Below are 27,848 nucleotides of genomic sequence, written 5' to 3'. Positions count from 1 at the left end.
TGGGGCCAAAAGCGACTTAAGGATCCCGGTGCTATTTGCCAGCAGATGCGCCCAGGGCTGGATTTTTTGTCTCATCCTGCGTGCAGGCCAGGACAGACACCTCCGAGCACCACAGCAGGGCCCTACAAAGCAGCTCCTGTTCCCCGGAGAGGGGAAGCTGCAGGCACGTCAAGACCTCGCTTCTCCGCGGGGCGGGGGTGCTGCACTTGTTCCTGGGGCCGGGCGGGGAGGCCCCGCCCCCTCCTGTTTAGCCCCGCCCCCTCCCCCTGCTCTGGAGCGGCGGCGCGTGCGCGTGTGCAGGCGTGCGGCTGCGGAGGGGAGGCGGGAGGCGGCGGGTGAAGGTCCCGCGGCACCCGGCGAGCTGAGGCAACATGGCGAGCGACTCCCCGGCTCGCAGTCTGGACGAGATCGACCTCTCTGCCCTGCGGGTGAGTGCTCGCCCCGGGCCTGGGGGTCCTGTGCCTTTTTGGGGCGGGTGAGGTGGATGATGGTGTGCGAGTGTGTAAGACAAGTAGTGATGGGTGTGTGCGCATGGGGGGGCGGTGTGTACAGACATGAACAGGACTGATGCTCCTGCAGGAGGGGAAGGAGACGGGGTTGCAGTGTCCCCACGTTCCCGCGCCCGGGGTGCAGTGTGGGGGTGGCTTCAGCAGGACCCTCTCTGGGGGGTTGCCCCTGGGTTTTCGGGGGAAAGCGTGAGGGGCCCCCTAGCCCCATGGATGCTGCCGCCCGGGTGCGGCATGGCTGTGGTATGGAGGTGCCCCCCTTGGAGCAGCGGTGGCTGCTGTGCTCCTTTTGTTGATGCAGCGCTGTGCTCCGCGCATCCCCCTTGGGTGCCTGCTCTTCAGTTGCCTTTGCACAGGCTGGGCTGTCTGGTTTTTTTTGGTGGTTTTTTTTTTTTTTTGTTCCCCTCTCCTTCTCCCTGCCCTAGCTCAGAGGCATCTGGAGAGCGCTGTCTTTCCCCTTCCAATGCAAGTGGGTTTGTCTTTTGTTTGTTTTTTTTCCCTCTACCTGGAGCCCTGCACTGAAAACAAAAAACCCTAGCGCAGAGAGGATGTGGCTCTTTTTGTCCTCAGATGCAGCTCCTCTGCCGGTCTGCTCGCGCTTCCCTGCCAACCACCTTGGCTGTCGTGGGGCCACAGGGGTTGAGTCCATCTTGATGTGATTTTTTTTTGCTGTGAAATTTGGACATTGCAAGCCAGGGATGTTCTCCCCCATTCCCCCCCTCCCCGCCTCCCAGTCACCACCATCTTCAGTCCTCTCCAGGGAATGGGCATATGCCTCCTTGCCCTTTTCATCAGGCATCACCTTGCCTTCTTGGGTTTGATTTAAGCATATATGCTTAACAGCAAAGCACGTGTGTGTGACTACACACTACAACATGCTGAATCTAGGAACACTGATGTGGGGTGGTTCACACCCCGTGGAGCACATTGTTGCACACCGATGGTGAGCCCCGGAGCATTTTGTTTTCTTGCCTCTTCATCTGCTGTCATCAGCTAGCCCTGCTCCTTCCCTCCCACGCTTCTTCTAAGTAAGTCTCTTATTTGTATTTACAATATACCAGAAATGTATATGGTACATCAAAGATGGCAGCCAGTGTTTTTGTATTGTGATGTGTCTCCTTCTCCCCCTGTTTCTATAATTCCCTCCCCCCCCCACCTTTTCCGTCTATTGCTGGTTTCGGCTATCCACTACTGGAGTCCTTCAGGGGAGTAGTGTTTAATCTGGACATGGCTGCTGAAATGTTGTCTGAAGGAGCCTTCCTTTATTACAGTAAGACTGCTTAGTACACCTTGCTGGTACAGGTGTTTAAGAAAAATAAAATCAAGTGATGCCCACTGAAGCCTTCCAAGACTATTGTGTGTTTTTGTTTTGTTTTGTGTGTTGGTTTTGTTTTGTTTTGTTTTTTTTACAAATGATGTTTGCTTCAAGGCAAACCCAAAAAAATGCCTGTCTTATTCACATGCCCTACTTTTCTTTCTGCTTCGTTCCTGGCTCATTAATAGTGTAAACCAGTGGCTTTCAACCTAGAACCCTGGGGGTCTGCAGACTATGGTCACAGTCATCTTTCGCAGACCCCTTAGACAATCAGAAAGTATGTGAATACCCACACTTGCCATTCAAGGGGGCCTGCACCTCTATTCAGAAATTTTTAGAGATCTGCACACGAAGAGAGGTTGAAAACCACTGGTGTAAACAATTGCTCTGCAGTTGCAGGTGTGGACAGGATGAGGCATATGTGGGTCCTTCATGTTTTAAAAACAAACATTCAATTCTAGTTTACCTCCCCTGCCTCAGTATCTCAGGAGAAATGTCAGTCAATGGAATAATAGCCCTATAAAGCAAACATCTTGGAGTATCAGCCCCTCTACATGTTGGTTTTGGTTTTGGGAACAGCAGCAGTTGAATTTTCTTAATGCCTGAAACAAACAGTCTTAAAATAACATCCCTGCTTTTTGTTTTTAAGGTACTGTGTGCATGCAGATGGAGCTTTTTCATTATTATTTATTTTTCCTCCATGGTCTATACCCAGAGCAAGTCTGAATTGTCAGTGCAAATACAAATTAAAAATCCTCGACTGTAACTGCATTTATTATGACTCCCCCTACGTGCTTTTTATCATGGAATCATAGGCTTGGAAAGATCTTGACGGTCAGTTAACGCAGGGTGTATTTATTTCTAAACCATCCGGGACCAATGCCTTTCCAGCCTCTTTTTTTTTTTTTTTAACGTCTCCCATGAAGGAGACTCCACATTTTGCCCAGGGAGCTTGTCCCAGCTGTGCCCCATGCCCCTAAAAGTAGTCTTATGAACTGGATCAACCATGGGATCAAGTGGCCTTCTTTGCTGGTAGATGTACCTTAAAGGACGCTAGATGTTGTATCCATTTGATGGTGTCAGTATTCAGTGGTGGGGGCAGGAGAACAGTGGAGAATACAAAACACACTTTGTGTATCTTCATGTACTAAACTGAAGGGAATTTGTCCAGAGCTCCCAAAACAGTGACAGATCATATGGGAAAGAGCCCAATTTGTGTCTAGTACATCGGATAAATTGTTCAAGAGTTGTCAATCTTTGTGATCACTTGACCTCCTGCAATGCTTCAAGGTCAGCAGGGCTTTGGGTGGGCTGCTGCACTGACTTGCGGTAACCCCAGGCAGCTGTAGTCTAACTTCGCGCTCTATACACCTGCGGGTCAGCGTTAGCTCACTTGGGCCTTCACCTCTGTTCTGCACTGAAGATGGTAAACACTTCCTGGATAGAGAGAGAGCCCTAAGAGGGAGAATCTCAACCACTGTATAACATACATGGAAGAAACCTATCTATGGAACTTTCACTTAAACTATGCAACAGATTGATTTTACATGTGGGATAAGAGTAGGATCCTAATTTGTTGCAAAATAGCTTTTCTAAACTGAATGCATCTAGTACGTAGAATAATTGTTAAAGGTCAAATATTCAACGGATGCATTGAGGAGGGTGCAGTCTTCCCCAGTGTTTGCATCAGAAATCGATAGTAAATTTGCTGCCTGAGCACAAAACATGGCAGTACAGAGTAATTTCACAAGGCTCACAGTCTCATCTGATTAGAAAATCAGGCAAGTGTCACATTGCTGCAGGTTTGTATATACCTGGATGAAGGAGATGTTGTTCTTGGATCTAGGTGTTTGAAGCAGTGAAGAACAGCTTTTAAAATGGATTTGGCATACAGTCAATGAAGGTCTAGTTGATTTAACAATTCATGCTAAAAGCCAGAGGAAATATTTGAAAGAAATGCTTGGGAAACTCATCACCGTATCTGACTCAATTAGTGTTGTTTTTCACACCCTCTTCCCCTCCCCCCCCCCCAACATAGTTCACAAATGCACAGAAAGCAAGTAGACTAACACTACCTTTGCTACTAATCATCTTTGCCATACAGATACATATTTCTTTTCTGATTTCCTTTCCTGTCAGACACCTCTACTTCCAGTGATGTGGAGTCACATACAGGGTGTGGGTTAAATAAAATAATCCTGTCTGCCATTGTTCATGCCAGCCTATTTTATTGCTCTTAGTAGCCATGGGCTACTTGCTTAAGTAGGACTTACAAATTTGGACCATAAGATGTCTAAATACCTCCTTGTTGTCTCACCAAACTAGGCGTTATCTTAGCCAGTGCTCTGTTGTCCAGCAGGACAGTGCACATGACTTAATAATTTTGTTTTGTAATCAAAAACTAAGCACTGGGGCCTTATGATAAAATGCATGGTAACTGGTAAGTACCTCTTGGGTTTAACCCACCTTCTTTGCTGCCTCCCTCAATCATTTATACAATACTTATCACCACAGTGCCTTAGCTGCAACAGGAAGAGCTGGGTTCAAAAGGAAAGGCAGGATGAGACCATAAATGTTGGAAGAATTCTTGAAATATTGATCTGCCAGAGGTCTTCTGGTAATAATGAGTATTGTTAATGTTGCAGAAAACTGTACTTTAAAATGATGAGGCCATTGAACAGGTAGCATGGCATATTATACTGACACAGGGATTAGATAAATCACAAAGTAATGGTCTTTTGTATGGGGATGGGAGATATTAGGGGTTCATATATATATGTTTTGCCTTTCAACGTGTTTAATAGCAGAATGAGAATGGCATGGCTATTAATGTTCAACATTGGGAATAGTGTAGGCTATTGACATTCACTTCCAAGAGGAGGGTTTTTAGAATAAAAATGAGAGTTTAAGTAACTAGAGATGCAATAAGACTCTGCTTGTACAAAGTGAACAGCATACTGTGCATCGCTGTATAATGTATATTTAAAATAAATCCATTTTGTGGTAGAAAGATCCTGTAACCTTTGAGAAGGTAGCCTTTTTTTTTTTTGTGCCCAACAGCTTATCTTTTGGTAACTTTCCTCACCTTGTGTATAGTGCAGGACTTAGTTTATTTCAGCGAAACTGTACAGTGGCTGACCAAATATGACCATAAGGAAAATGCAGTAGCTCAGGTGTTGTTGGTGGCCCCTCAACTATCACAGCTACTTGAGCATAGATTGTGTTATAGAGTACCCAGTTATATAGTTGCATTGCTTTAGGAAACAGTGCCCTTTGGACTAGTATGGTTCTGTTTAGCTGTAGTGTGCTAGGTACTCTTTGTTCCTATCTACGACTTAAACCTTAAGGATTACGTAGCAAATTCATCATTCACCACATCCTTGGAAAGACTAAGGAGAAGGGGCTAGGGCCAAATTAGAAGGTAATAATAATAATACTAATAGTTCCTATTCTGATTTGTAAAAAGGGTCTTAATGTGGGTCCATCTACAAAAGATGCTAACTGCTCAGTAGCCTAATAACACTGCAAAGTAGCGTGCTGGGCAAACCCAATGCTAATAGTATTATTAGGCTATTGCGCAGTTAGTGTCCATAAAAGCCTGTATGATGGTGCTACTGTGCAGTAGCACTAGTTACTACTAGTTAAGTAGTAACTTGGTTTTGCAAGTACTAATCTTAATGCACAGTAACTATGGCGCATTAATACAAGTGTAGACGCACCCTGAATGGGACCTTATAAACCAAGAAAAGTTTCTGGGTTAGGATCCAAGGAGTGAGCAACATGGGTGATGTTGTGGTGGGTGTCTGCTGAAGACCAGCAAACCAGGAAGATGAGGTTTGTTTTGAACAGCTAGCAGAAGTTTCCTGATCACAGGCCCTGTTCTCGTGGGGGACTTCTTTCACCCTGACATCTGCCAGATGGGCAAAACAGCAGTGTGCAGGCAATCCAAGAAGTTTTTGGAGAGTGTTAGGGACAGCTTCCTAGTGCAAGTGATGGAGAAGCCAACTAAGAGCCGTGCTTTTGACCTGCTGCTCACAAACAGGAAGAATTGGTGGGGAATACAGTAGTGGATGGCAGCGTCTGACCCCGAGGTGCTTGAGTTCAGGATCCTGAGTAGAGGAAGGCAGGAGAGCAGTAGAATAAGGACTCTGGACTTGAGACTCACTCGGGGAACTGATGGGCAGGATCTCCCGGGATGCCAGCCTGAAGGGAGTCCATGAGAGCTGGGTGTATTTCAAAGAAACCTTACTGAGAGCTCAGGAATGAACCATTCTGATGTACAGGAAGACTAGCAAGTATGACAGAAGACCAGCTTGGCTTAGGGAACTGTTTAGTGAGCTAAAACAAAAAAGGAAGCTTACAAGAAGTGGAAGCTTGGACAAAGGACTGGGAAGAAATATAAGAGTATTGCTCAGACATGCAGGGATGAAATCAGGAAAACCAAAACACAACTGGAGTAGCAGGAAGAAAGGGATGTGAAGGGTAAAAAGAAGGGTTTCTAGAAGTTTGTCAGCAATGAGAAGATCATCAGAGGAAATGTTGGGTTCCTTACTGAATGGGGGAAGCAACCTAGTGACAGAGGACGTGGAAAAGGCTGAAGTACTCAATGCCTTCTTTACCTCAGTCTTCACAGGCAAGGTCAGCTCCCAGACCACTGCTCCTGGAAGCACAATTTGGGGAGGAGGTGAGCAGCCAACACTGTTGAAAGAATAGATTAGGTAGGGACTATTATAGAAAAGTTGGATGTGTACTGTGTACAAGTCCATGGGGCTGGATGTGATGCACCTAAGGGTGTTGAGGTTGTTGGCCAATGTGATTGCAGAGCTGCTGGCCATTATATTTGAAGACACTTGGTGATGGGGAGATGTCCTGGACAACTGGAAAATGGTAAATATAGTGCCAGTTTTTAAGAAAGGGAAGAAAGAGGATCCAGGGAACTACAGATTGGTCAGCCTCACCTCAGTCCCTGGTGAAAATCATGGAGCAGATCCACAAGGAATCCATTTCTAAGCGCTTGGAGGAGAAGGTGATTAGGAACAGTCAGCATGGATTCACCAAGGGCATGCCATGCCTGTCCATCCTGTTCAATATGACTGCTTCTGTGGATGCAGGGAGAGCAGTGGACGTGATAATACCTTGACTTCAGCAAGTCTTTTGATACAGTCTCCCACAGCATTCTGGTCAGGTGGATGGAAAACTGGCTGCATCATCAGACTGAAAGGGTAGAAATCAACTGCTGGATGTCCATTTGGCAGCTGCTGCAGGGACATCAGTTGGAGTGCCTCAGGGGTTGGTCCTGGGGATAGTTTTGTTCAATTTCTTCATCGTTCCCCTGGACAATGGGAAGGAGTGCACCCTTGGCAAGTCTGCAGATGAGAGAAAGCTGGGGGGAAGTAGTAGATATGTTGGAGCATAGGGCTAGGATTCAGTGACCTGGGCAAATTGGAGGACTGGACCAAAGGAAATGTCATGAGGTTCAGTAAGGACAAATGCAGAGTCCTGCACTTAGAACAGAACAATCCCATCCACTGGTACAGGCTGGGGCTGACTGGCTAAGCAGCAGCTCTGTAGAAAAGGACGTGGGGGTTACAGTGGACAAGAAGGTGAATATGATCCAGCAGTGTGCCCTTGTTGCAAAGAAGGCTAGCATACTGAGCTGCATTAGTAGGAGCATTGTCACCAGATCAAGAGAAGTGGTTATTCCTCTCTATTTGGCACCAGTGAAGCCACATCTGGAGTACTGAGTCCAGATATGGCCCCCCCCCACTACAGAAAAGATAGGGATGTATTGGGAAGAGAGTCCAGCAGAAGGCAACAGAAATGGTTTGTCATCTCAGGCATGTGACTTCTGAGGCTGAGGGAACTGGGCTTATTTAACTTGGAGAAGAGGAGATGGGCGGCGGGGAGGGAGGGGATCCAATAGCAGCCTTCAGCTCCCTGTAGGCGGGTTCCAAAGAGGCTGGAGCTGGACTGTTCTCAGTGGTGGCAGATGACAGAACAAGGAGCAATGTTCTCAAGTTGCAGCAAGGGAAGTTTAGGTTAGATATTAGGAAAAACTTTCTCACTAGGGAGATAGTGAAATACTGGAACAAGTTCCCCACAGAGGTGGTAGAATCTCCATTCCTGGAAGTTTTTACTATCCAGGTAGACAGAGCCTTGGCTGGGATGAGCTAGTTGGGAGGCCCTGCTTTGAGCAGGGGGTAGGGCTAGTTGACCTCATGTGGTTCCTTCCAACCATAACTTTCTATGATTCGAAGAGTAGGTCCAGGGATTATATGAACACAACAAGGTTGGAGTCTGATCTAATATAGACCTGGGTGTTTAAAGCTCCTTTTTTGTTTTTGGTGAAGTCTTGCTAGTTCCTTCTACCTCAATTTCTGGGTGCCTCATTTTAGACCCATTAAAAGAAGTTTCACTTCCCAGAAGTGCTGAGCACCGCCCTCTGAAAACAATTCCTTTTTAAATTGTGTGAAGTAGCACCCACAATCTCTAGTCACTTTGAAAGCTCTTGGACTTGATAGTGATTCCTTGAGAAGACCCTGCAGAAGCAAGGATACTAACTGTCATTGGACAGTACTGGAAGAACCCTACCAAGGTCACTTGTTATTCCCATAACCCTGTCTCTAGTGGTTTATAGTGCATTTTCAGCAGCCACTTATTTACATTAGCTCATCTTTATTAATTAAGGTAAAAGCTCCTCATTCAGTAAAAATAGTGGTGTTGTACTGTTGCCAGTACTTCATCAAATTGGGGTATATCAAATAGAGTAAGAAATGTGTGATAAAATAGTGATGTATGAAATCTGCATCCAACTACTCTAAAACATTGTATGTCCCAGTGAGTTTTGGAGGGAAGTCCTGGGAAAGAGCCTCATTAAAATGTTGCCGCTAAAATGAGGGGAAGGACTCTGCCACCTGTGAATCTACGCTACTAGAAATCACTGAGCCCTGCTGCCTATAGACTGGTTTGGAAGGAATCCTTGTTTGTGTTTTGCTTCTGTGTGATATGCTACAATCCAAAGTGTCAGGTGTTTTCTTAAAAATCTTGGGAACGACACTTCCCCCACAACTCCTAACGTGGTCTTCATCATCACTTACGGCACATAACTAACAAAGTGCTGAACTGTCAATATGCTGTGGATTCCAAGTATAAACACTTCCAGCACATGCATGCACTTAAATATATTTAAACCTATTTTAGGAAGAAAAAAGATGTTTAGCACATGCTTAAAGCTAAATATGCTTATGTGTCTTGGTGAAGAAGCATGTAGTCTTCAACTGGGGACTGTGCATATGTGTTCTGTTTTGTTTTATGTTTATGTATTTTTGCCAGAGTCATTGGTTAGGGTGATGAGAGCTTTGGTTTAAAGCAAAATGAAAAAGATTTATCTCCAGTCTCTCTCCTTTTTATCTCTAGTCCCGAGCAGTTAGTGAAAGCCAAGGAGTAGGGGTTTTTGCTAAAAATACAGGTAGCTCATTGTTGGTACTGTGCATCCTGTATGCATGATATCCTGTTTTCAGTCTTTGTATAGGGGGTTGCTCTCCATGCTCCACTCTTAGGTCTTGGCAACTCAGGTGAGATTGTTTTGAAACCTTAACTCGGGTGAGATGTTTTGAAATATTATGCTGAGTAGGTGAACACTATTGTTGCTTAAATTCTAAAGTAAAATAATCTTATGATTTGCTTTTGCATTTCTGACTTCCTAATTTCTGAGAATTGTAGGAAGTAGCACTTACATGTTGCCTTTCATCTGAAGTTATATACAGTATCTCTTTTGCATCAAATATTCACTCTGAATAAAAGCTAGTAGTAGTTGATTTGAAATGCCCTTAGATTCTGGAATTGTGGATTCAGGTTTATCCATTTGTTGCTAATGGCATAACTGGGGTGGTTGCCTTTGTCTCATGGACACATTTTCCTTTTGGAGGTCTGTTGTGTATAGTATCTTTATGCAGCTCTTGGCTAACACTGTGCACTTGTAAACTCTGCTATCAAGGCAGTTGTTTTAAAACTCCAAAACTGGCGCAAATCAGCCGAGCATGTAAGGGCATTCGTGAAGTTAACTATGTGCTTGAGCAGATCTGGGTGTGCTCGCGTGTTTTGCTCAACTGGGCTTTGGCTATGGTAAAAAAGCCATTAAAATGGTGCATATATAAGGTGTATCCTGATTCCCTGCACATCTAGGAATAACTGATCAGTGTAGACCTCAACCATGTGAAAGAGTCTTTCCATCTGTATTAAATGTATTGGGTACTGATTGTTAAGAAACTTGTCTTTGAATTGGCTGTGAATGTATTGAAAAATAGTCTGCTGTGTTTTCATCAGGAAGAGATTCACTTGCAAGTTGCCATATATTTCCCTGATGCACAGAACGTTTTCTTGCATCTTGGCCCTGCAGATTCCAAGACAATCTATGAAAATCCTTCCCTCAAGATCATATTTGAATCTTTTGAATGTACCCAAATTGAGCTTGCAATGGGGATTCTAAATGTCAGTGCCAATTGCTCTGCTTGATTTCTGAAGACCATGGGTAGCGCATTGATCTTTTTTCTGATTTATACCTACCTAAAACATAAACAAGGAGCTATTTTAAAACAGCTTTGTTTAGGCTTGCCACAGCTCGACTGATAGAGGAATCTAGCAGTACCTAGCAAAAGGGGGATGTGATCAAGAGTAATAAAAATTAATTTGATGCAATTTACCAGTGTCAGAGTTGCCAGTCACAACTGGCATCAGAGAGAGGGAGAAGAGAATCCAACTCCCACTGGGCATGAAATGGTACTTTTCCCTGCCTCCCCCCTCCTGTTCAGGTGCCAATTTCTCTTTTTCTTCTGTAATATTATAATTCTCTTCCAGTTTGTAAAGTGGTTTGGGGAATTGATGGTTATAATCACACCCAGCTTCTCTATGCAGCTTTCATTCTCAGCTCTTCAGAGGGAGGTGAATGTCTCTTCCCACTGGTGTCTCAAGGTCACTGATAGCAGACCCGCGGTAGAGAATTCAGGGCTTCTGATACCTGGTGTGTTTTTCCATGCACTGTACTATGTAGTTGGAGAAGCGTAGATCATGTAGCTCCGTTTAAATGAGCAGCCGCATTTACCCATGATAAATCTGATGGCTCTTTTTTCCCCCTTCATATTCCCTTTTGTCATTCTGAACTCTGGCTGCACACTGGAACTGCCTGAGAACAGAAGAGACCGCAAGTGGAACAATTTGTGTTAGAGATAAGCAACTTACATGCAGGATGTTAAAACTTATTGTTTCTGGGCGAGAATTGTTAAAGCACACTCCCTTAGGTAACTATACAATTTATTTTCCTGAGCGAGGTGTAGGGCTAATTCTTGGAGGGGCTTGTCTTCCTAGCATGGAGGGGAGGGTGCCCAGTGCTCCATAGGATTGGACCCTCACTTTTTTTGCTTTTTATACCGGAAGATGTTTGCTAATTACTTTGGTAAAAAGCTTTTTATAACCTCAGTGGTGGATTCCCTCCCTCCCCCCCCTCCCTTTTTAAAGTGGTTTAATCATAATTGAATTATAATTTTCTGCACTTCTGATTTTATTTTGAAATAGCAAATGCTTTCAGAGCATAGTGAGCCTTTCTACCCTTCCATCCTGAATGTTTCTTTCTGATGTTAATTTCCTGCATTACTCACACTCCACCCCACACACAGACTCCCCCTGCCAAAACCCAGAAGTTCAAGGTCTGTATTAGCAATGACAAATTATAAACGTGTATAACGAGGTACTTGGCATTAGTATATCAGATGCATTTAACATAGTTGAGAGCAAACACTTCCTCCCTCCAGAGTTAGGTGAGCAAACACCATGCTGACTTCCTTTCCCAGTGCACACAGCTAACAGGATGGAGCATAGTGAAACCCAGGCGCAAGTGTTGATGGATCCTGGTCCCTGCTTTTTCGTAGAATTGGTCAAGAAAACAGGAAGTCAGGTTCCCTGGTGGAAAACATTGACTCTGTAAATAAAACAGCAAATCTCTATGTTGTCACAAATCTGACTAAGAAAAGTCTAAGGAAGCTGATACTCCTGTGAATATTTTATCAAGAGCTCATTATTTATTTTCAAAGAAAAGGTTTGAAAGGAGAACTCTCAGCTAGACGTGACCAAATGGTTTCCAGCTTACAGTTGATAGAAGCCCTAGACCTAAATATCTCTGGCCAGGCTTGAGTTGCACATCCAGTGGAACACACTGCAGAGAGGTGAGGCAGCCTGTGTGAATGCCCTGCCTGTGGTTGGTAACACCTTAAAACAAAGGGATGGAAGTTTAAAAAATCCTTTCCTAATTTTGACATGTGATGTGTACATCACTTGGTCTATTTATTAGCATCATGCAGGTATCAGGCAGGCACTCCAGGGCAGCCTCTACAACCAACTTAACCTTGACCTAGAAAGTGTGCTCCCATAGGGATGGCAGCAGATTCCTTCTCTTTGTTGCCTTCCTCTTGGGTCTCGGTGTGATGAGAATTCCTTATTAAGTGAGGTTATTTCAGAATGAGTTGCCTTTTGCAGCAGGCACGGATGGGAAGTGTACTGTTATATTTACCTACAAGGGCCACAAATGGAATAGCTTCTAAAAGGTCACAGTCCTGTTGTGATAATGGACTGGTGTCCTCTATAGTCAGATCTCTGATTTGAAATTGTGTTTGGGATTTTACCCAGCCCCTGGCCTTGGTGGGTGAGTTGTATATAGTAGCTATAAACTGGGGTAATGCCTGGAAGAGCAACAACAACTTCATAAATAATTTCTGGCATCCCTCTGTAAAGAAAGCATTTGTAGTGCACTCCTGATGATCTGTTAGAATAAGGAAAATGTCCTCTATACTGAACTTTTATTAGACAGTAGTGGATGTTGGGGACCATAGGCTTGCTTGGGAAAACATCTGGAAAATCCAGATGGTTCTACAATTCCTATATATTTACTTGTGAGCTGAAAACTAGCTTAGGGTCCTGCAAGAACTGTGCTTTGCTTAATTTGCTCAGAAGTCTGGGAATTAGTTACTCATAAGATTAAATTGTTATTGACTCAATTAGTATAGCATGTAAACTGCACCACTCCCAAAAGTGTGCATGTATGCATGGACTGGTACAGGGAGAGGTTATTTTAGCTATAAAAGGTGCATAACAGCTTTTACCATTCTTGCCTGTTTTCTGTCAAGTGTGTTTGAAGAGCTAAACAATTGGATTCTTATTTTGGAATAACATTTGAAGGCCATGGATGTTGCTTTTATAAATGAATGGAAAATATAAAATGAATGTGGCTATCAACACTTTAAAAAACAAAACAAAAAACTTTTGCTTACCCGTAATTCAGAACTGGACAGGAGATCTACAATCAGTGAAAATGTCTTTTTTTTTTTTTTTTTTTAAGCCTCCAAACATGGTACCTTGCATGACATACAGGCCTTTAAAAAGGAATTCTCATATTAACACTGTGCCTTTAACCTGAGAAATGGAGACTGGCTAAATAGGTCCATTAGAGATGGAGAGTCCCTGCTGAAGAAACTGCATGACTTGAATCCAGTAAAATGTGCACAGTAACTACTGTGCCTTGCTACATTTATACATGAAGTCAAAGCTGTAGAGATGTTCAGAATTTATAATTTTTAGATCCTTGCAAGTTTGGGCACTGTTTATTGTGGCTTTTTTTTAAGTAAACGTGTGCTTGTATCTTCCTTTTCTTTCATAATGTTTTATGAAACTGACTGGTAAATAGGAATTCAAGTGGACACATCCCTCCCCAGTTCCTTTCCCCCACTTTTCTAGATACTACTTTGTACCACATGTGACATGCCTGACATGGTGACCAGACATCACCCTGATCTCATAAATGCCGTGATCTTCAGATGGTAGAAGCTATAGGAGTGCCAAGCACAATTGTTATCACTGGAATACTTGCTGCACAACAAGATGGTCAGAGGTGAAATTGGAGGATATTATTTGGATACTGAATTTTATTATTTCCCTCCAATTGTTTTTCTGTGAGTTTGGTCAGGTTGGCAACTTGGCTTTAGATGCATCTGACTTTCAGAAGCAACAGATGTACTTTGGGAACATAAATGGCATGCTTTGGGGATTTATTTTTTCGAATGTGCTTAGCACTAGTCCAGATCTGTTTCACTGAAATCAACTTCGATCAAGTTGATTTCAATGAGTGCTCACTTAGGCCAGTAAAAAGGGCTTCTAAATATCCCCATCTGCATGCTGGCACAAACTGGGGAGTTTTGAAACAGGCCAAAATGTTCAAAGTTGGATGCTTAAATTAAGGCACCAAAGTAACATGGGCTGGTTTTTCAGAGGCATTGTGGAATCAGGTTGCTTCTACAAAGCTGACTTATATGAGGCAGCCATGATCACAAATCTTGGTCTAAAATGCATGCATCTGAGCTTGTTCAGATAAGTAGGATGAAAACTTTTTGAAGAGGGAACCAAAATACTTCCAAAAAATCTTTAGCCGTTTAAGTTGTCACTTAATCTCTTCTAGTCTATATAGTCTCTTACTGAAGGCAGCTTAACTGGCTCCCTCATATAGAAACTAGATAAGAGTAGTTTTTCATAAGCTAACTGATAGTTAAAGCATTCCAAGCCATAGGTTAGCTACCTGTAGCTTACTAAACACCCAGAACCAAAATAGTCCCAGAAAGAGTGGTACTTCCAGGGATCCAGTGGAAAGTATACACCTGTCCCACCTCACAATTGCTTGCTCTTGGCAATGGGAGCGCTGAAGTCTCTGCCAGCAAGTCACGCAATACTTTGCATTTTCTAAATTGCTAGTACTCCATGGGAAAATGACTGGGATGTATGGAGAACCCATGCTTTTTGACTAAAACAAGGGACCTAGCCAACAAAAGGAAAAGGGTTGTAAGTACGTTTTCTGTCCATGTGGACCAGATGCCTTCACTGCAATAAACCTTCAGCCATTAAATATTGATTAGCTGCAGCAAATACTGCAGTGATTCTGGTCTTCCTTCCCTATTCTATAGGGACCAGTGTATTGGGGCTGGGATGACATGTGTTAAGGTGCACAGTTGACAGCCCAGAGGTTGTAAGTTCAAGGCCATAGCAGAAGTGCTCATGTTGCAACCCTGTCATATTCCAGCGAATCTGCAAATTCTGCTAAACACAAACAAAAAGAAGTATATTAGTATCTTCAAAGAGTCTGGGTAGAGGCTAAATGAAACTCCAGTAATGAGAGGTTTGTAGATGTTCTACCAAGTGAAACTCTCAGGCAGCATGAGTACCTCTAATGCCTCCTTCCTCCTGCCCATTTGAACAGGTCTTATAAGGGTGCGTCTCATAACGTACGAAACCACACTTTCTCAAGCCAAGTATTTTGAATTCAATTCCATCTCTTCTCTGGCAACAATTCGTGGAAATCTTGAGTATCAACACAGAATTGGTATTTTTGAGTTGTTATGGGCATGAGCAGTGCAATGAAAATGGAAAGGCAGCTGACTGGTGCAGAAACGAAATGGAGCCCATGAGGTTGAGTTGGGACCAGAGAGATGGTCGTTCTTCAGATGGCGCTAAAGGCCATGTTTAAACTGATCTTTTTGCCAGGCAGTATTTAAACATGCACTTAATCCTTGCCTGAATCAATTTCCATCATTAGTATCAGCTCATTCTCAGCAAAGTGACTTAGAAGTCAGATGTTTATGCATAATGTGTGTGTCAGTTTTGAAATGCTTGAGGAACATGTTAGCCTTGGAAATGGAAAAGACCTACTGAGGCAACTTTGAAGTGCAGGGAGAAAATGGAAGATAACATTGTTAAAGCAGCCTTAACCTGGAATTCTGAATTGCATCCAGACAGATGCCACTTGAGCATGTAAATTGTGCAGTCAAATGTCCATCTCCTCAGCACACAGAAGGATTCTTGCACTAGCAAGAATGCATGTGCAATACGTGGTATGGATCCTCCAAATGCTATGTAATGTGATTAAAGTTGGAGCAGATATAGGAAAGTTGGGCTGGAAGTGATTTTACAAGTTCATCTAATCCACACCCCTGCTCAAAGCAAGAGCATTCCTGAATAACCATCCCAGCCAAGTGTCTGCCTAACCTGCTCTTGAAAACTTCCGAGGATGGAGCGTCCAAACCTTCTCTAGGTAACCTGTTCCAATGCTTGACCATCTTCATAGTGAGAGAGTTCCTCCTCATCTCCAAACTAAATTTGCCTTGGGTGAAGCTTGAGGCCATTGTTCCCAGTTTTCTCCCCTAGTCATGGAGAAAAGCCCATCTTCATCCTCTCTGTAACTGCCCTTCAGGTATTTGAAGACTGTTATCTAATCCCCTCCCAGTCTTCTCTTCTCCAGACTAAATGACCCTAGTCCTTTCAGCCTTTTCTCAAAAGTCTTGCCTCCCAGGCCCCTAGACATTTTTGTTGCTCTGCACTGGATTCTTTCTAAACTGTCCACATACTTCTTGAAGTGTGAAGCCCAAAAGTGGGCACAGTATTCCAGATGGGACCTCTACTATAGAGTAGAAGAATCATTTCCCTTGACTTGCAAGAGATGCTCCTGTTGATACAACCCAGTATGTTGTTGCCTTTTTTTTTTTGTCTTTTTGCAACAAGTGCACATGGCTGGCTTGTATTCAGCTTCTGGTCTGTTGTAACCCCTGGGTCTTCCTGTGTAGTACTGCAGCCTAGCCAGTCAAGCCCCATTATACATATGCTTAGGTGTTGTTTTACGTCTGTTTTATACATGTATGTGAATTTTTTTCTTGGATTTGGAACACGGATGTGCAGTTATCCTGGGATAACTTACATAGTAGGTGGATTTTACAGATGCCTTCGTATTATGAGCTCCTTAATACCTAGCAGCCTGTTTGCCTTTAAGCAAATGGCTGCCCTAGGATGGACACATACAGATTAACTCTGAGGCCACGTACAGACATTCAGGGCATTTTTACACATTCAGGTGCTGCAGTATTGAGTACTTTGAACAGCACCAGCCTCTGCGACGCTTACAGTTGTATAAGTGGCAAAATGCACATCAGCCCTGAGAAAATGACAGCAGCACGCTTTTGAACTAAAACACATTGGAGGTGCTTTAGTTCAAAAGCGTGTCACTGCCATTTTCTGTGTGCATACTTAGCTGTTTATGCAACTGCACGTGGCGCAGCATGGTGCACGTCAGCTTGTGTGCAGAGCAGACTCAAATAATTAAGTCTGCTCTGAAGCGGTGGATCTCCGGCACATTGTGGGATGAAGAAAGATGTGTATAAATGCCCTCAGTTTCTCTTGGGAGAGCAATTGGTCTCCTAGTAGAAACCACAAGTATACAGATGTTTATGGATTTTTCTCTTGGAGCAAAAATGGGTGCTCTGGGAGAAGAGTAACCTAGGAACAACAACAATCTCCTCTGGGAGAGTTTCTCCTGGGAAAGCTAAATGTCTGTACAGGTTCTTCTGAGAGACACCACAGCACAGTCCTCCAGCATCCTGGAGTGCTTCGCTCATGCTTTTTCTGTCTTCCTGTACCCTCCCCACTACTCTCCCCTGGAGACATGGTGTCACTTGCTGGACTCTGCTGCTCCAGCCAAGCAGGGAGCAGAATGCATCCCCTTCACAATCCCCAACACAGAGGTTGGGGATTGTGATTAGCCTGCATGGGAGATGCAGGCTAATCACAGTTGTTCATCAGGGCTGCTCTGTGCACTGCTGCCATGCGTCTCTGGGCAGACTGAGGGAGCCTACAGAGTGTGCTGAGATGTGTATGCCGGGGGCCCCTAGCTGCATGGGACCAGCACTGTAAACGCTCTGTTTTTCAGGGGCTCAGCATTCAAATACCTGTTTAAGGGCCTCCAGTGCAGTTTGTGGTGGTTTTTTTGTTTGCTTGCTTCCCCTACCAGGGAAACCAAGCTGGGAGAAGTTTCCCAGATCATTTGCATGTTTGTGTGCAACCTAAACCTATGTATAACTATGTCAGTTGTATTTGACTTTTGGCCTTCTCAAAGGTAAGTTGTATTTGGCACAGGTGAAGTTCCCTGGTTTTGGAGTTTTGCATTGTTTGCATATTGGTATATTATCCTATCTTCCTTGAAATGGCCCTGTTGATGGGGCTTCATCCACTACATTGCAAGACTGTTTTACAGCCTGATCGACCTGATGGATACTTTATTAGAGCATTCTGTAGCTTTTTTTTAGTTGCTCAGATTTTATCATTGTGGTAGTAATTGTGGTGCTAAAATGTGTACTATGCAGTTTCTTCAGTAACTTTGTTTGTGTTCTTAGAATTCCATCCTGTCAAAGAACAGAAAAATATAACAAGGAAAATAACATAAAAACATTGAAAAATGGCTGTCTTCTTTATTCGTGTGTTTAATGTCATAATCCTGTAGGGAGAACTGAACACCTATCTCTGAGTCGCCTGGTTACAGAGTGTGATATTTTGTTTTGGTGCACGAGTACATGATGACACTGCATGTGGCTTGAGCATTCCAGTTACTTCTATGTGAGGAAGAAAAAGCAAGCCATGAGGGTAATAATAGATGGAAAGACCTGGTGGTAAAACCAGAACAGCTGTAAAATGAACACAATTAATACCTTTTCTGAAACTTAAAGGAAATCATTGAGGGCACATTATCATTTATAATGGTGACCTGGTTCAGATGACTCATGCTGTAATATAATAATAATACGAGTCACTTGCTAATGGTGGCTTGCAAAGAAGAAATACCAAATTCCGGTAACTTTTTTTTTTTTCCCCATTAGCAGAGAGGTAGCTGTATTAGTCTGTAGTCTAGCAGAAGGCAGGGTACATATTGTACCTTGTAGGCTAACTATATTGGAGATATGCATGAGCTTGCTTTACCAGACGCACTGTGTGGTACAAGAATGAGGCAAAGGAAGGTTTTCCTATGATTTGCCTAAAAAAAAAAAAAAAGGGGGTGTTTAGAACTATGAATACTTCTGTGCTTAGTTGTTTGGGATGTGCAACACAGACTGGAATGAAGTACTTGGGTTACTGCAAGGGTAGTGGAAAGGCAGGGATGGTGAGGGGTGCTAATTCCTGCCAATCTTCCCAGCTGTCAAACAGATTTCAGAGGTGGAAGTTGGAAGCACAACATTATACTGGCAAGATCTTGTTATGTGTTAATATTTAATAGCGGGTGTGACTGGATATATATTACAAGTGTTATTAACCTGACGTAAGGTAATCGCATCTGTGGCATGCTTATAATAGTTATAAATAGCTACTGGGGTGTTGGTTGTAGCCATGTTGGTCTAAGGACATATGCAAATAAGGTTCTTCGGTTAAATGTCATATCTTTCATTAGACCAAGTAAATAGTTGGAAAATTGTGCTGCGCAAGCTTTTGGGCATAAACGCTGTTCTTGTGATGTGTTCTTCTCCATGGTGGAATAGAAGCCAATATGCAAAATGCAGGTCTATGAAAATGCAGATATATGGCAGTGAGGATCAGAGGGAATGGGAGACGGATAGATTGGAGGCGGGGGGGAGGGGAAGGTGGAAAGTGAGGAATGTTGACCTGGTGATAGGATGTGTAGCTGGTAAAATGCAGACAGGTTACCTGGGGTTATCAGATGGCAGGTAACCTGTCATTTTATCAGCTACATCCTATCACCAGGTCAATGTTCTTCCCTTTCCACTCTTTTTCACACAACTTCCACCTACCTGTCTTGCACCTCCTTGTTTCCTGTTCCTTCTGATTCTCACTGCCTCGCATTTTGCATATTGGCTTCTTTTCTACAATGGGGTATAGGCTGTACCTGTGTTGGTCTAAGAACATTTGAGTTGGTCTAATAGGATATTGCCTGATTATTTCATTAGCGGCTATTAATCACCATTCTCAGTTTTTGAATCGGTGATGTAACTAGGGGTAGGTAAGTGGGTACCGATCCAAAGTGCCAATTTGGAGCAGGTGCTGTTTTAGACTGGTGGTCCCTGGGGAACTTGTATGATGGCAGAAACACTCAAGTTCTCTTGAGTCTCTGGCAACACTCTCTTTCCTTCCTTTCCTGTCCCCTGTGAGGGGACCAGAATTGCTTGCTTAAACATGATGGATTATTTGACATTGTATGGGGGCTCTAAAAATACCAATAGAAGGAATGGATCCTTGATCAAAACACGAACTAAAGGCTAGAAAGTGAATTTAGGTTCAGCTATAATACCTTGACAGTAGCCCTAGGAGTCGATGTGATTTCAAATGCATATCTTGATCATAACTGCTTCTGTTGCTCCTCCTTTGGTCTTGGGGTAGGAGGTGAGGAGTCAGACTGTGATCTAGAGTAGCCAGTGTGTGTGTGCGTGTGTGTGGCATTTATCACATGTCTTGCTGTTTACTTTTAAGCTCTGGGTCTTGGAATCCTCTTATGCTAAGGGTTGGTTTGTCTTATTTACCAGACTCATTTAATGTTCTAGCTCTTGTGACTGTAAGAGACCACCTTGAAAACATGACCCAAATGTACCCTAAAAGGGGTGTAGGTTGTAGCCGTGTTGGTCTAAGGACATAGGCAGACAAGGTTCTATGGGTGAATCTGATATCTTTTATTAGACCAACTTAAATAGTTGGAAAACCATTTAAAAACCTGATGAAGTGTTTTTGAACCTGAAAGCTTGCTTAAAAGTTGTTTTCCAGCTATTTAAGTTGGTCTAATAAAAGAGATCAGATTCACCCAAAGAACCTCGTCTCCCTAAAAGGATTGGAAGTTAAAAGGCAAATAAAAGAACACCAAATCTATTAAATATTAGATTCAAAATGACTTTTTTTGTGGGATTAACTGGTGCATTTTACATTCTTTCGCATTTTTTTTTCTGGAAGAGTGTTTGGTCAAGTTTCAGTTAACCTAAGTAGTGCTTTACAGGATGCTGTAGACATCTGACTTACTCATTTCTGTTGCACAATAGACAGTAAAAGCAAAGAGTTGTCCTGCTGGCCAAAAGGTCTAGGAGATCCTGTCCAAGGCCCACAGTGGAAGATGCCATTCATCTGCTTCCTCCTCCCAGCGGATGGCATCTTGGACTTCCTATATGGGTCCTGACGAGAGGCACAGGGAAATCCAAGGGAGTCATTCCCACTGAGTCAGGCCTTAATGAACTTATCCCGAGGTGACATCCTACACTTAAGTAGGCAACCTAAATACAGACTGAAACCTTTTTACCTCTTAATCTCTAGATGAAGGGTGACAAACTCACTTGGGGCCCTCGGCTAGGTGTGGGCCAGAACCAGCCCAGGGTACAGAGGTAGCTTCTGTGGTCACGGTGGTGGTGGTGGTGAGGGGTCTGTGGGAGGAGTCCAGTGGGGCTGGACAAGGGATTTGGGGGCAGCAGCAATGTGCCCAGCTTGCCATCAGTGTCTATGGCCAGAGGGCCCTGAATTTCGTAACAGGCCACCCCGTGCCCTCTCCAGTTTGCAGTAGCCTGTCAGTAACTTGATGTGTCAGAGCAGTTCTGGTGGCTGTGTGTTTTAACACCCAATCTCTGGATAAATCTTGGTTTTATTTTTCACCCTTTCATCTCTTCTTGGAAACTGGTTCAAAACAAACAATCATTCAGACTGATTGGAGGAAGAATCTTCTTTTAGAGAAGACTCAGAACTCATTACTAGAATCAGGGTAAATAAGGGTTGGATGGGACCTCAAGAGGTCATCTAGAATCAAGAGAAGCATCTATTTTAAGCACCCAGATTAAGTAAAAGCAGTAGTAATTTGTAAACATGCTGACCCAGGTGAAGCTAGGTGAGCAGAAGAAGACTAATCTGCTACTCTATACAATGAATTCTGTGGGCTAGATGCTGAACACCTGATTCACATTGGAACTTCTCAGATGTGTAGGTGCTTGCTCATCCCAGGGATGCTGGTGTTCCACGATAAAAACCCCCATAAATTCTCGGATAAACGCCCCAAAATCTGTGGCTAAAATGAAATGCCCCCCACACCCTCTTCACAGCCCTGCTGGTGTCTGTCACTCCCCCTCACCCACACCCCCTGCGCCACAGCTGGCTATGGGGCCAGGGACCCAGGTCTGCAGTCCCCTGCTCTCAGTAGAAGGCAGCGGCTGCTACAGCAGGAGCCAGCTCCCAGCGGCAGTGTGCACTCACAGGGGACGGGGGGACCCACACTCCCCAGATCTGTGTGGGGAGTGGGGGAAGAACCAGCCAGCCTGCAGAGCTCTTTGCAAAAGGGGGAAATCTGTGGGTGTCTCTTTTAAAAGGGAAAAATCCACATTTTCTCTGATAAAAATGGGAAATCCATGGTTTTCTCTGTTTTTTCATGGGGAATGGAAAACTTGGTGGATCTCTGCGAGTCATCACCAAGGCTGAGGAGTATGGAGCTGTCATCAGGCCCAGTATGACAGAAGAATCAAGTTCTTCCACCTTTTGTTGCTGTAGGATCAAAATAAGGTCAGGGCGCTTGGGCCAATTAGGAGTTTTAATTTTAAAATTCAGTGGTAATTCAGCTTTCTTTTGGTGCTTTTCTTCACTGATTCATGCCATCGCTTTAAATCCGAAGGTCTAATCTTACAGGCCTTTATTGAGGCAATAAGCTGATAGAATGGAATAGTTTCTTGCCAGAAGAATGACTTTAGGGCCAGATGCCCATAGAGGTGGCAGCAGGGCCAGAATTATTTATCCTCGTACAGCTATATCCTCTAACTCTTTATGGCAACAGGGCAAGGATAAACCTTCCCTGCATGGGTGTATTGGAGTTATGCTATTCTTTGGAGGTTGCAGAATGTGTTTCAAGAAAAGCAGCTCTTATAAGAATTTATTACACAATTTGTATGAGGTAGCAAATCTCACGTTTCTCAACTGCCTTGTGCTTGGGCACGTGGGACAATTCTTCCAGTATTGTGCAAGCAACAGATACGATACTTGCAAATACTGAAATGTGCTTCCTAACATTCACTTTGTTTTACTGTAAGTAGCTACATGCACTTCATCAAAAGTATACTTCCTTTCTGCTCTCACCTTTTAAAATGAAACGGAGCCCTTATTTTTCTTAAGCAAGTATCTAGGCCAGATCCTCAGCTGACGTTCAAGGTAGCACTAATACTAGCACTAATACTAGGTAGAAGCAGACGCGTCTTAAGAGTTGAGGTTTTGTTTTTCTGTTGCTTGTGCGTAAGCAAGTGGTTCTTGGAACCATTAATGACTGAAAAGGTGTCTGTACTGAAATAGTCCCACCTACTATTACAATTACTCTTTACTATGATTAGTACAGTGATCATGACTACAACGTGGGATGGGGAAACTGCTGAGATTTTAACATGTACATATAGGTAAAATTATCTATTCCTACCAAGACTATTTAAAAAAAAAAAAAACTTTCTGGGCCCTGACAAAAAACATTTGCTAATACACACAGGTTCTCTCAGACAGAGTGTAAGTTTGAAGTGGAGACAGAGGGGTATGCTTTGGACAAGACATGGAGTCAGATTTTTGGCCCCCCACCATAGGGGCTTAGACTCTTTCCAAATAGGTCCACATCCAGTTGTCTGCAGTGCATGTGAAGAACAATTTTTGTGTGTGCTTGCTTCCTTCCTTCTATGCACCCCTCATCCTTCTGCTCATGGGCATTTCAAGAGAGAAATTAAGTGTTATCTTCTCATTTCTGAGCTGTCACATCGAAGCTGCACAAAGCTAGGCACCCCTAGTAATATTGTATGCAGATAACAATCCTGGAAGCTGTTGGCTCATATCAGTCTATTTATTACCTAACACAACTTTCATGAGCACTGAATGACCAACCTTATCTCATTTTTTAGTGTTTTTTCCCTTGACTTTTTTTTTTTCTTGAGCCCAAACTCTTTCTCTAGGAAAAAAAAGATGTAAGGTTTTTGTCCTATGTAAAGTAACATCCTGACAACAGCTAATGGCTCAATCCATTTAAACAGGGTTAATAGAAGCATTGTCCAGATGCATGAGTTAATGATGGCTGACTACCTCCAGTTCGTTCTTGTTTACATGCCTATGTCCAAAATACCTTGCAGATATTAATAAAATTAAACATGATGCTGTATTATAGATGTCCCTTTTGAAGATGAGGATTGTTATGCCTTCTTCTTATAGTAGGGACACCTACTGGTGTGTTTCTGGTATAAAAAGGATAAAATATCTGACCCATAGTGTCTCCAGTGGTGGGAATAGAGTGCCTCACCCTGTGCTATAACCGTAAGACAGTACTGCTAGGTAATGTGGTGGTGTAACTGTGCTTGGTGTTTGCAACATCTGACCAATTATATTTGATAGAAACTTGCCATGTGTACTTGCCCAGGCAAACACCTAGGGTTGAGACATTTTGGAGAGGGAACAAGTTTCTGGTTTGGTTCCCAGCAGGAAAGGGAGATGGAGAAATAACAACAGGTTATCTAATTCCTGGCAGAAGCAAGGAATCAGCAGGTGTGAATTCCCAGTTGAGTTGTTTAAGTAGTAACGCAGGCAGCTACCTATATTTATGGTAAACAGAGGGCAAAAGCAGGGAGAATTGCAGGCTGAAGCTCCTTCTGAGGACACCTCCCCATCTTCTAGTCCTGCTCCACTAACTCACTCGTTTGATAAACAGCACGTCATCTTTTGTGTGCTTATCCCTGAAATACAAGGCAAATTCTTCATTCTTTTTGCTGTGCGGTATGCCAAAAATGATTCCCCCGCCCTGCTTTTTTTCTGGAGTTTATCCCATGTGAAACTCATCAGTTCCATGTTTAGTTCTCCATTTTAAAGATAAATTACATGCTGAGGGTATTTTTGTATACAGTACACCTTTATGTGCTGTATTAGTGTGGCACTGTATGTGGGCTTAGTCAAGGCAGAGCACCGTGATCATGTGGCTATACTGTGCCTTGTTCTTGTACAGAGCTAGCTCAGCTGTCTCTGTATGACACTGCCTTTGGGCATAAAGACACCCCTAAATAAACACTGCTCCGAAGTAGTCTAGGAACTTTTACAGCTGTGCTATAGGTGTCATGTTGCCGGAGTCTGCTTTAGAGCTCTGCTAGGCCCCTTGCTGGCTAAAGTTGCCTTGGAGAAATGTCATGGGGATGGCATCGGATGAAGTGACCTCGAGTTAACGAAAGTTTATGCTGTCTATATCTTACGTAATTAGTCTGAAAGGTGCAGGTTTACCCAGCCTGCCGCCTTTGACCCTTCCTAAAACAGCTCTCTCTGCTAGCCTAGTTGCCCTCTCTCTCCCTGTGTGACACTGTTAATCCTAAAACCACTTTTCTCTGTCTTGGTTGTGTTATTAGGATGAAGCTTAGCAATAGCATATTAGGGATATTCCTGCAGAGCAGGCACAGCCTGTTTTTGCAAGTTACTCATTTGTTCTCTCCTATCCACTCCCCAGAAACTGTCTGTTAGTACAATATGTGCCTGCAGGGCTTTCCATCTGGAATGAGAAACACAATCTCGTTAGCTGTGCGCCCCAAAACTAGCAGCACAAAAGCAATTTAGATAGCACTGAATGTAGCTCTACTGCATACAGCTTGTGTGACTCAAGGGCCAGTCACCTGGTTTGTGTGAACTGGTGTAACTTCTTCATTGTTACCAAGTCAGATTGTGTGCTCTGGCCTAGCAGGATGAAGTAAAGGCTCCTCTGTCTACAATCCTTTTCATTCTTTATTCCAAAAATGAGCAGTTAGAGGAGCTAGAATTTAGGTAGAGAAGTCAGTGGAGCAGAACTGCTTTGGCCATCTGGGGCCAGGCTCTCATTGGCAGAGCTCCTTTTCAAATATCTTTCTCCCACGGGTCATTGTTAAATTATCACGCACAATTCTGAGCTAACAAGTGGTCTGAAGCAAGTCTTATTTTAGAGGATATTATTATTTACCTTTTTAATGAGGTGGCAGATATGGGAAACCCAGCATACTGAGTGGTGTCCTCTTCTGGCATTTGTGCTAGGTTTCATAATTTCTTTAACAGTTTGTTATCCAGGTGTAAAAAATGAAGGGATGTCACTGAGGCACCTCCACAGAAGATGAACTTGATGAGACCTTGTTTGGGCCTAGTGATCTGTTGCTGGTGGATCCAGCTGCTAGGTTGTGACCTTATTTTTATTTATTTATTTTCCTCCTTTATTGTGGCAGCCCCCCATGTCCTTCCATCATGGACCATTTTATTAGCCTCTGCCTAAACTTGCAACAAAATGGTAGTCCCAGGTCCACTGAACTTTGATGCAAATAGCATCAGTAAATGTAAGAATAAAAAAATAGGCCAGTTCCTGGCACAGGGATACGTAAGGTGGTAGAAAAATATTTCTGGAATTCTTATATTGTAAGAAGAATTCTTCATCACTTCTAATTCTCCTTTCCCTTCAGTGATATTGAAAAGGATAGCGGGGGAAGCCGGATTTCAGATTGTTACATCTTTCTAGACTTTGTCTGAGGTGATGAGATGCATTGGTGACCTGCTGAAGGAGGGCTGAGGACTTTTTTGCTTAAAATGAAATCCACTACAGTCTCCTACCTAAGGTAAAAGCACGGCCCTGACAGATTATGGGCTCTGGTCTGTTCAGTTGCATTAACCTGATAGGACAATGTATGGTAGCTCATGTCTCTTTGAGCCAGAAATCTATACTAAAACTTAATGTGGCACAGTAAGACTTGAATCTCATTTAATATGAGGCTCACATTTTGGTGCTGGAAGTCTTACAGGATTTCCCCTCCCCCTGTCTCCTACAGAGTTCTTAACACCTTTGAACAAAAAGCTAGCTCTTCAGCTGCTGTACATTATCATGGACTTAGTGAAGTGAATGGAGAATTGCTAATTTAAATCATTGGTTGATGAAGCCGCTTTACATCTGTGCCTGAGCTGTGGTGCCCATAGTGGATTCTTATGGGCTGTGAATCTGTTGTACTAAGTGTTTTATTTACTTGCTGCTGCTGAAACTCTTGTGGGAAGATGATTTCTGGTTCTGAGCACCGTTATCTGGTATTGTGACCATTATTTCTGTTTTGTCCAGCCCATGTGGAAAATTGTATGTTGTTTTATCAGATGAGATTTTTCAAATTAGCACTGACATATACTGTGTGTAATACAAATTGTCCTAGAATGAGAAAAGGGGGAGGGGGGAGCAGACTGGGAAATAAAATCAAGGAGTCGTGTTATGTTTCTTTACGGCAGATTAATGTCTGGATGGATTTAAGTGGAAAGCATAAATCTCTCCATTCATCAGTCTGGGGCTGAATTCTTAAGGTTCGTCTGGGGTAGGCGGACAGTGAAATCTGCTTTATTCCAGATCTGTTCTTGGGGTCACTTCCTGAGGGGGCATTCCCTCCCTCCCCACAATCCAGTTGAGAGAGTCGATCAGGATGGTTTCTCTCTTTGGCATTTAAATCTAATAATCTGCTTAAATCGTAGAAATATCTGCTTTTTATTTGCATCCTTGTATGTCAGTTGCAATTTTTCAGTCTGATTCTGATCTTACTTACATTAATGCAATACTACTTGAGTTATTTTAGTGGATATGTGGGTCTACACCAAGTGAGTATTGGGCCCTCCTGTGGTTGTAGGTCTTCAGGTCAAATTTGTTTAATATTTTAAAGACAGAAAAAGTTCTTTAGACGAATCTGATATTTTTTTTAGACTGACTTATAGTTGGAAATTTTTTTCTTAGCAAGTGTCTGTGACACACTCTCCCTCCCTCTCTCTCTCTCTTAAAGATATTTAAGCCTGACTGTCTGTGGTCTTGCACTTTACAGAGTCATTAGCACCTCTGCTAAGAAGATGCAAAGCTTTAGTGAATCAAATGGCTGCACTTTACAGGGATGTAAATAATTACACATGATGTGTTGGGCTGAGGGGAATTATGCCTCCCAGGTTTTGAAAGGGTATTGGTGAAATAAATGACCCTTAAAATGCATCTATTGCAAGTTGGGAATCAATAGTTACAGGTTTGACTGCTGCATACTCAAAACCTAATTACAAATTAATTTCTGTTAAGTCATGTGCCTCAGGTTATCGACATCTTAACTATTCCTTAGGCATCCAAGTTGTAGCCATATTGGTCTAGAGGAAAAAGCAACCGGGACTCATGGTAGAGGTGATTATCT

The 27,848-nt window shown here is 43.2% G+C and overlaps 1 protein-coding gene across 6 annotated transcripts in view; it reads left to right on the top strand.

Moving 5' to 3' along the window:
* Nucleotides 1-310: 310 nt before the first annotated feature.
* The window catches only part of TNIK (TRAF2 and NCK interacting kinase), a 357,471-nt gene continuing 329,933 nt past the window's right edge, over nt 311-27,848 (top strand). For all 6 annotated transcript variants that reach the window (XM_019503300.1, XM_019503299.1, XM_019503298.1 and 3 more), the window contains exon 1: nt 311-428. In XM_019503300.1, coding sequence (XP_019358845.1) covers nt 372-428 — 57 coding nt within the window. In that variant the 5' untranslated portion in view covers nt 311-371. The remainder of the gene's footprint in view (nt 429-27,848) is intronic.

This window comes from Gavialis gangeticus, unplaced genomic scaffold (genome assembly GCF_001723915.1).
Source record: "Gavialis gangeticus isolate Ggan-Ray unplaced genomic scaffold, GavGan_comp1, whole genome shotgun sequence".
Taxonomy (NCBI): domain Eukaryota; kingdom Metazoa; phylum Chordata; order Crocodylia; family Gavialidae; genus Gavialis; species Gavialis gangeticus.
Note: the sequence above shows the minus strand (reverse complement) of the source record. Positions and strands in the feature narration are given on the sequence as shown.